Below are 10,465 nucleotides of genomic sequence, written 5' to 3'. Positions count from 1 at the left end.
ACGTCCGAGTCTTGATGCTCGACGTCACGTCTAACTGCTTGACGTTCGGCGTCACGTCTAACTGCTTGATGCTCGGTGTCAAGCTTGATGCTCGGTGTCAAGCTTAACACCTGACGTCAAGTCCAACTGCTGGACGCTTGATGCCATGCAACTGCTTGACGCTCGGCATCACGTCTAACTGCTTGACACTTGATGTCAAGTCCAACTGCTGGACGCTAGATGCCATGCAACTGCTTGACGCTTGGCGCCACGTGACTCTCGGAACAATGATGTTCGCGATTTAGACACTCGCGATTAGACGCTCGCGATTTAGACGCTCGGAACTATTAACACTCGGCGTCTCGTCCAACTGCTTGACGCTCGACGTCACGTAACTGCTTGACGCTCGACGTCATGTCTAACTGTTTAACACTTGACGTCAAGTCCAACTGCTGGATGCTTGACACCATGCAACTGCTTGACGCTCGGCGCCACGTGACTATCGGATCAATGACGCTTACGATTCAGACGCTCGGAACTATGACGTTCGTGTCTAGAACAATGGCTCATCCAACAAGAGAGACAAAGAAGTTGCACTCAGTTTCGAACATCGCGTCAAACTCTTACAGCATCGTTAGTAGTGCTGGATGCTCGACGTTCCTCAATGCTCTGACGCTCGGTGTCACGTGTCATGACTTCCAGCTACTCGACGCTTGGCGTGATGTAGTCCATTCCTTAACGCTCGGTGTCCTGACGAGCAACTCTCTTCTTGTCCAGAAGGAAGAGAAAAATGTAAGGCGCCAGCCCTGTCTGTGACCTGAGTTAACTAACGGCGAAGATAACACTTTTACCTCGCCTTTCCTACGGCGAGGGCGAGCGTTCTGCGAAGCGTCAACAGGAAAGTTCGAAGGGACGTCTGCTCGAGCGCTAACGCCTCTCGTTTCCTTTCGCCGATCGACATTCCTTCTCCCAGGGGTTGGGGAGCTTGGAAAAGGTCTAAGGCTAGGATAACGACAGAGTCAAGAAGACGCACCCTCCACTGACTGATTAAATTCACTGCACTAATCCTACCCCTTTCAAGTTATGAACATATCGATCATAACGCAACCACTACTCTCAGTCAAAATAAAACCAAACGAGTGAAAGCCAACAGTAAATTGTACATAACCAAGATGACTGCAATTATACAGGTTACAGCGAGTGAAAAATCCAACGATATTGCCAGCGTGAGCGGCAGGGAAGATTTGAGGAATCATGGAATGGTTCCAGGTACCTTGCTAGAGGGCACGCAGGTGGTACACCTGGCTACCCAATCTGCGATTGCCGCGAGTTTTGAAATTTCTGCCGGACATCAGGGACGTATAGCTATATAAACTACTGGCTAAGTCAGATGTTTAAAATTTACATATTCAAGAGGAACTCCATAATAACATAGGACTCTTCACAAAATCGGTTGGTGCACACAATCAAAGGCTTTTTCATAGTCTATATTCCATCACAAGTGAAAAAAATATATTGTAAGATAGTATAAAACAACTGTAAAGCATCACTAACTTTCACAAACTTCTGGTGTAAAATCTGTGACACATTGCAATAACAAACACACACACCCTCTCTCACATTATAAATTTTTATATTACATGTACATAAATCAATTCCACCTCTTTACATTCAATTTTAATCACATCCCTTTAATTCATTTCTCTTCTAATAATTTTCAGCTTAATTCCTTTTAATAATATTTGATGTCTTTCTGCATAAAAAAAAATATTTTACAAGCATTTTAGTTTAAATGTATAAATAGAATGAAAAGTGATATCCGAGCTGTTTACATATTACGTAGAAGTACTGAATTCTCCCTTCTCAATGTGTGATATAAGGATAGACACCTAACCTTAAAGCAAAAACAAGAATTATTATTTGTTCTATGAAGAAATGATTTTCCTTTATCTCTTATTTCTTAACAGAAAGATTTAATTTTCTTAAAGAATTATCTTTAAACATGGCATAAAATAACATGAAATATGCCCTGTCATAATTTCCAGTCCCTTGTAATTTGTTAATTATTTATGGTGGTCAGAATTGAATAAAAAAGGTTGACAGCTATGAGTACAGTTTGACAGCACTGAGAATATATGAGCTAAAGGAAACAGTAGAGTAAAAATTAATTTCCTGTTTAATTTGGTGCATAAAAATAACTTACTATTACTTGAAATTATTATATGAACAAATTTCATATCACATGATGGTGATTTCAAAAAGTTTATTAAAAAAGTGTACATTTTTTAATAAACAAATATGTAAGAAAATTACCGATACTTATATAAAACTTTAAATTTCCCTATTTTACTTAATTGAAATAAAAAAAAATTTTAATAGAAAATTATTCAACCATACTTAACAAAACAAAAATATTCCAATTTCATTTTTTTTTTACTTTTTTCAGAGCAAAACAGAGAGAGAGAGAGAGAGAGAGAGAGAGAGAGAGAGAGAGAGAGAGAGAGAGAGAGAGAGAGAGAGAGAGAGAGAGAGAGAGAGAGAGAGAGAGAGAGAGAATCTTTTCTTTCAACTGTAATGCATACCTATATTTTTCAACAGCATCATATATTACACATCAAATATTACTTGAACATAATATATGTATGAACTTTTTAATTATCTTTATTACTGTATTAAAAAGACTAAACAAAGGTTTTTATTACAGAATAGTTTACATGTGTTAGCTATGATTTTGGGCTGTTCTGCTTTGCGCAGTCGGTTTGAAAACACCGGCCCCCAAGAGTACTTATCCCAAAACTGCGAATAGTTGATTTTCTTTTTTCATGTATTATATAATTCTGTTCTTTGTATTGAGAATGACCAAATTTGCAAAGATCGTGCCAGTGAATATCGAGGCCCAACCGTATTATATAGTCTGTTTGCTTATCTTTGTAAACCACAATGACGAGTAAGAAATTGTGACATTAAAAAGCCCGTAAGAACAAAAACTGAGCAATATCCAAGGGACCAGTTTCTTCACCCCCACTGAAAGAGAAAAACTTTCTCCTCTTTTTGGTATCTACAAACCAACATAATCAAAACATTCCAAACCCTTAAAATAAATCAAAGCAGTTCTCTAACCAGCTTCAATTTGAAAATGAAAAATAAAAATACTAAACAAAAAGGTGAGAACCATCAAAATAAGAAGTTAATTTTGTGCATTAGACAGGAAAGTGAGGATTACAAAATTATCTTAACAGAAACTTTAGTGACACACTCTTTAGGTTCAGTTTATCCCACTACAAAAGGAGTGGATTCCATTTAAAGGGAACTAGAGCATTCATGATAACTGCTGGGCTCCACATATGTTATCTATGCCTGCCAGCCAAAGATTTCAGCATGAAGGCCGTTGGTTTAGACAGTAAAAACCAAATGATCCCTATGAGGTGACCTACTTGCATGCACAATGAACATTAACGCTTCTTGTAACCATTTGGGTTGGTTAAGCTTGGTTAAACTAATAATATGCATACTTATTTTAGTGTCTGTTTACCCCTTGAAGGATATTATTTTTCAGGAACATACCGATGTCCAACAGGTAAACGTGAATGGTCCAAATTCTCTGAAAATCCAAATAAAAAAAAATATTTACTTCATGGAAAAAATAGATTTATTCTACACAATCAAGTTGTTGCGAATGAAACTCCACATCATATCTAATTTATTAAGGAATGACTAGGTATTCATAAAATAGAAGAACATTGGCTACTTATGTCTAACAACACCAGTCTCTTGAAAAAGGCACTATTATACACTATGAAAAATCAAAATAAACCGGTTTTACATCCCACTGAGAATTTATATTAATCATCTACTTGGTGTCGCAAAGCAAAGCAACACCTCTTAAGGTCCAATGAGAGGGTAGGTAATCCAGGGTTTCTAAGTCAATAGAACCGATGTATGTAGCGTCCGTTCTCTGTGGTTTTCTATATATTGGACACTCGTACAGATTTGGATCCTTCCCACTTGTAGTATTTACTGCGTACAGGTATATCACAGGCATCGGTTCATACAGAACCTGTAAAAACAATTAAAATACCTTTGTATTAACATTTGAATGCATTCATTGCAAGTTTGTTTTTATCTTCATGGTTAATGAAGTTAACATTACCCAGTGAATTCAATGTAGGATTTATAACTTTAAAAAACATTAGGAACTACATTTTTTCTGGTATTTATTATATTTTTTTCTTTATTATCAAATGTCTCCTGTTAACTTAGTACAATACTAATTTGCTTCATTTCAATTTTCATCATAAAAGGGATTTTGACGAAGGAAAAATCTATTTCTGGGAAGAGGCCTGTGACGCCCGGTGAGAAAGGTCCTTCCTTATACCTTTCCTAATATAAATCTTCCAAATATACTAGAGAAAGATAAAAGCATGGAATGCAGAGGTTACAACCCTCGCGCGAACACCTTGTAGGTGTCGTGTATTAAACAAAGGCGTGTGTAAACCACTATTCACAGGTTGTCTTCCATTTAGATAATCCCTTCATCAATGGGGAGGGCCGTGACAGGCCCTAGATAACATGGTTGAACTCCCCAACGACACCTACCACGCGCGCCCTCTAGGACATCCTTCTTTAATTGGACATGAAGCAAGCATAGTTTTTTTGGGCACAGTGTTTTTTCGAAGAATTTCTCGTTATTTCAACATGACTGAAAATGTTTGAGATCTAATGCAGGTAGAGGGTGATTGTTAAAATTTTTGGTGTTCTAATAAAAAAAGGCCTTTCACTTAGCGCATGTGATTTGTGACAAGGAAATCGGTAATTTCAATATCAAATCACTAGCTACTAGTACATCTAGATTTTTGTACAGATTAAGAAAATGTAAATGGAATACAACAATAATTTGATAACTATATTTATCTGAGAATTTAGAAAATAATACCCACAATATATGAATAAAAATATAAATATATTCACAACTTCTCTAAGAAACTATGAATTCTGAACTCAGGGCAAAGAGGCATCTTTCAGCTAAATCTAATGAGGACACTCTCCTATATCAGGAGGGAAAACTTTTTGTATGAAAGAACGTAATGATACAAGTTTTAGGAAACAGTGAAATTTCAATCACAATCAATACCTGCAAAAAATGAGAAAACAATTATTTAAAAAAAATAAAAAATATCCTCACTGACAAACATTGAGACAACATATGTAAGAAATAAATTAAAAATAAACCTTACTAACAAACTTTGTGGCTACAAATATAAGTAAAATGAAATTTTATTCATAAACATTATTCAAAGGAAACAAAGCAACAAATTTAACAATAAAAAATGTATTTTTCAAACCTTCGGTCTTGATTCAATGAGTTTCCCTTGCTTTCGGTCCCACGAAGCACCTTCTAAGAAGAGGCCGTAAATGTAGACGCCCTCGGGTGGTGGATCGTGAATGTCCTCTCTATTAAAACGAGTGACAAGATTCTGCAAAATTACGCAATCCAGTGACCATCCCTTGTGTTGACGTGTAACTTCCTGTTTGGAAAGTAAGTTTGAGACTAACATACTTGTATTTGCACTTACAGTACTGTACTACAGCCTTCATTATGAAAGGAGTTAAATTTATGTCTTACATATGAACATCACTGTGCTTTAGTTTATATTTCAAATGGGCTTCTAAAGATGTTAGCATATACAAATCAATGTAAAATATACATGAATACTTTATATAAAAGTTAGTTAAGGGTAGAGCTCAAATACTTTTGCATCAAACAAGATGCTGATTTTTCTCAAAATTTTGGGAATCTCATGAATGTTACCTGTCTCATCGCTGTAAGGAAGCCTTGTGGATTGAAGAAGCCCGTAACCCAGAAGCTCTTTGGCCTACCGTGTATGATCCACTTTCGGAATTGGCAGTCTCTTTCCAGGAGCTCAGTGAACCAGAACCCAAGAGTGGATGATTCCCACGAAATCTTGAAAGAAACACATGTTGTAAAAGAAAAATGGTTTATGGAAAATACAAAATCTTTTAAATTTTTTTAATTGTTGGTCATATTATTTTACTATTGATTAGTTAATTTAGGAATTCATTGAGCTCATGTTCAATTTCAAAATTCCTTTCTTTGTTTACTTAGCAGGTGGCTGGTGTCAGGTTCCTACATCCAGTAGGGGTTTTCAAGATCAAGTAGATTTATAACAAAACCTGAACTGTAATACAGTATAAGGAAGAGGTGAGTAATGCTGGAAAGACAGAAACAGAGTGCCAACATGAACAGTAAAGAAAATAAGCCAAGGCCAAAATCATCCTTTTCATAAAGTGTCGAGTGTCTTAAACACGATGAGAAATCAGAAAATTCCCTTAACAGTTGCAGCGGACAGGATTCGGGAAAGTGTTTAGTGGAACGTTTCACACAGGGACATATGCGTTCTTGTAAAGAAGTGAAATGTTCCTCATAGATAACTTCAACACCAAAATAGGAAGTAAAGTTTTTAGAGGCCCAAATGATTCTCAGTGATCCCATGCTATCCTCAATTAATGAAGTTGAGAATAACGTAGTGCACCATATGGTTTCCTTAGTTATCTTTTTGAGAAATTTGAGACCCAACTAACCAAAATAGATAAAGTTCCTATCTCCAGTCATAACTTCCTAATTATCATTCAAGCTGCACTTTATAAAACACAAGTAAACACAACCAAGAGACCTACATTTTGCCTATTTGAGTGTAGTGTGTAATGTGCAAAACTTAAGAGTGAGTTAGCTTCCGTAGAACGTCTGTGCAATGAAAAACACGTCTGAACCTTCGCTGGTGCTAAGGAGGAATGAAGGTAGGGGTGGGGAGGTGTAGGGGTGAGGGAAGGATAGTCATAGTAGGGAATGTTGATGAAGGAGAAGTCTAACTGGTGAAGGACCTTTGGCCGTGGTTCTATCACGCCCCAGTAACTATCCGACACTCATTGAGTAAGCAAGCTGGGTTAATTCCTGGCATTCCATGCATCCTTTTTTCTCTAGTATATTTAGCAATATTTATGCCTTAGAAATGGTGCTTTAAGGAGCATTTCACGGAGCGACACAGGTCGAGCCCAGAAATAAATTTTCCCTTCGTCAAAATCCCTTTTTTATTCAGATCTCTGGGCATACCACCGTATTTTATTTTTGTGTAGTGAAACGAAGTGTGGTCACCATTCGGGTACCAGGCAGTCTGCATGTTACATTTGGCCATAATCTGCAAACCACTACAACGTACATCAGAAATCACACGAATATAAGTCCAAGGTTGTCAAAAAGTATGTAAATCCGAAACCATTTGAGAATAGGCCATAGGTTATCTTTAAAACAAAGTGACTTTTAAACCACTAATGAGAAGCCCAATGTTATTTTCAGACAAGTAAACTAGAAAATTTTCAGGAATTAATCTGTACATACAAGAAACCAATTTACAAGGAGGTCTATTAAATGCAGTACTTAAAATAATAAACTTTGCAACAAGGGTTACAAGGATACAAAAAAGATACCTATATTAAGAAAGATTGTGTGTTTTAGGAAAGATACTTGTATTAGGAAAGATCATGTGTTTTATATCTTCAAGTTAACCGGCAATATTGTTAAATCAGTCAGTTTTCCTAGCATAAGATAGATTGGAAAGATTCATAGATCAGCGCTGGGGCCTGTAAGGGCAGCTCTAATCTGGGCTCTTAAAGCTATTCAATGCCCAAGTGCTATAGGACAAAAATCTCAACTTTGCCCAATGAAGTAATAGTTAAGAGGTGGGATGGAAGGATGCAAGAGCGAAGGTAAAGTAAAAGGCTAAACAGTTGGACCAGATTGAGGCTGAAGGAATGCTGCAATGGCTTTTATCAATATCTACAGTACAGTACATGAAGTAAACTGAGAACATTAACCCTAAATTGGGTTACTCTAATTTGGACGTGATCATAAATTTATTTGGATAATCTACAATATAGGAATTATGGGGGATTTAAGGAACAGTAATATCCATACCTTTCTCCATCTCTCTGGTACTCGAGCATCATACATGGCATCTAAGGTATCCTTAAGAGATGGGCTCATTATAATGGTGCCTTCAATGGCAAGGTTCATATCTTGGAGTGTGTGTCGAACTGTCTTCAGCACCTGTCAAGGAGAAAAATTGCATGAATACATACAAAAACAAATAGACTGCACTGATGTATGAGATTTGAGTAACAACTTTTTCATTATACTGTTTAGCAGAGTGTATGTGTACAGTACTCTTTAGGTAATAGTAATGAAGATTTCCCTTCATATTTTCTTGTGTGAAGTAGAAAATATATGTAGAATGTTTTAGCGAGGTTAAAGAAAATTTAAGTACTGTATTAGAAGAGATGAATGAATTTCATAATCCTTATATTTTATTCATCTATAATTTTCCTTCCTCTTTTTTCACATTTCAACATCATTCTTGCTTCATAATTAATGCTAACAATATTGTATGAATGTTTTCCCTAAAAAATATAGTTACCTTTAACATGCGATCTAGCTCTTGTCTAAGGAAGATATTCATTGGAAGAATTGCACCCATTCTGTTCAATGACTCCCGAATCTGTACCAACGGGAAAAAGGATTGGAATGCAAGTACTGCATGAATTATGACATTACAGGGCTTGAGAGCTATGCATGCATAACAAAATGTTCATTATTGTCTATTCGTTATGTGTGTGTATGTGTGTATATATATATATATATATATATATAATATAATATATATATATATATATATATACACATATATATATATCTATATATATATATATATATATACATATATATATATATATATATATATATATATATATATATATATATATATATATATATATATATATATATATATATATATATATATATATATATATATATATATATATATATATATATATATATATATATATATATATATATATATCTATATATATATATATATATATATATATATATATATATATATATATATATATATATATATATATATATATATATATATATATATATATATATATATATATATATATAAAACATCATGCTCTTCTCATATAAGATAACTTCAGATAAAGTATAGACAACTTTATATTTGCAAGAATTAATTATTTATTAATATAGACTACTCTTAAAAATTGAATAAGATTTTTTCTTTTTAGAAATAAGTCTTAATGGAATTTCTCTTATTCACAATCATCTTAAATGAACTAAAAGTAATTTTGACAATGAATTAGGGGAATGAAGCAAGGGCTTATACATGACAAGAGAAAAATGAGAAGGGTGAATAAGAAAGAGTAGAAACCACTTAATATTATAGCATCTACTACTCCCCCTTTTAACTTTTCCTCCTCATCCTCCAGGGCCATTCCAATACCCAGCTTCTAATTCTCTAGTCCTACCTCATGTTGGTTGTACTCTTGGGGTAATTTCATCAACATATCATGGGCTTGGCGAGACACGACAGCCTCTCGTGTTTCTCCTCCTCTCTGGCCTCCTCCTTCCTTGGGCTGCATGCTCAAGATTGTGTCAAGGATACCCTTAGCTGTGTTAATTTGGTACCTACAAGACAGACAGAGTTAGAAAATGTAATTACTAATATAAAAGCACTTAGGTAGAAGTACAGTAACAAATTCTATAATGTTTTTCTGTATATTGTTTAGTTTGAATCAATTTAAATATCATAACTAATATAAATGCACAATGATGCTAGAAATAAATTCTAATAGTGTTTCTAATTATACAGTACAGAACCGTGATTCATTTTAATTTAATGAAAATTTACTGAGAAACTTGAAGGAGGCAAATAAAAACTGGGAACCAATAAGAAAAGGCCTTCATAAGGACATCTAATCTGGAGACTCACGTGATATCAGCATTTGAATGGAGCCCGAACACTTCTGGAGAGTCGGTTGGTGGAAGAAGATTAACAAATTCCAAATAATCACCTTGACTCTTACACATTGGAAGGCCATATCCTTGGAAAAACCTGTTGATTTTATGACATTATCAGATGTTTTTGATATAATCTACAGATGAATATACTATTAGACGTTTGTGATAAACAATAATGTAATATGACTAAATTAATATTATCACATTTATTACATAGTCTTAAGAAAACTTATAATTAAATTACTTAAATTCAACTTTCCAGAGAATTATTTGCTGTTCATTCTTTCAATGAAAAAGCTAGGCAGTGAGGAAAATAGAAAAAAATAAAACATTCATTAAGATGTGTGCAAATTTGTGTTACCACTGATTGGATGGTGAATCTAATGCCTACTAATTACTCGTAAGCCTAGTATTTGATTCGGCCATCATCATCATCATCATCATCATCATCATCATCATGATTATTATTATTATTATTTGCTACGCTACAACCCTAGTTGGAAAAGTAGGATGCTAAAGCCCAGGGGCTCCAACAGGGGAAATAGCCCAGTGAGGAAAGGAAACAAGGAAAAATAAAATATTCTAAGA

At 34.8% G+C, this 10,465-nt stretch overlaps 1 protein-coding gene across 1 annotated transcript in view; it reads right to left on the bottom strand.

Annotated features, from left to right (window-relative positions):
• Positions 1–3,668: 3,668 nt before the first annotated feature.
• The window catches only part of LOC137630593 (dynein axonemal heavy chain 5-like), a 429,728-nt gene continuing 422,931 nt past the window's right edge, over positions 3,669–10,465 (bottom strand). Inside the window, exons 63-69 of the mRNA XM_068362169.1 lie at positions 9,849–9,971; positions 9,385–9,544; positions 8,469–8,549; positions 7,970–8,101; positions 5,789–5,941; positions 5,322–5,504; positions 3,669–4,036 (exon numbers count right to left, since the gene is read on the bottom strand). Coding sequence (XP_068218270.1) covers positions 3,830–4,036; positions 5,322–5,504; positions 5,789–5,941; positions 7,970–8,101; positions 8,469–8,549; positions 9,385–9,544; positions 9,849–9,971 — 1,039 coding nt within the window. The 3' untranslated portion in view covers positions 3,669–3,829. The remainder of the gene's footprint in view (positions 4,037–5,321; positions 5,505–5,788; positions 5,942–7,969; positions 8,102–8,468; positions 8,550–9,384; positions 9,545–9,848; positions 9,972–10,465) is intronic.

Source organism: Palaemon carinicauda, chromosome 38 (genome assembly GCF_036898095.1).
Source record: "Palaemon carinicauda isolate YSFRI2023 chromosome 38, ASM3689809v2, whole genome shotgun sequence".
Lineage (NCBI taxonomy): Eukaryota > Metazoa > Arthropoda > Malacostraca > Decapoda > Palaemonidae > Palaemon > Palaemon carinicauda.
The sequence above is the reverse complement of the archived record's forward strand: the minus strand, read 5'-3'. Positions and strand labels throughout refer to the sequence as shown.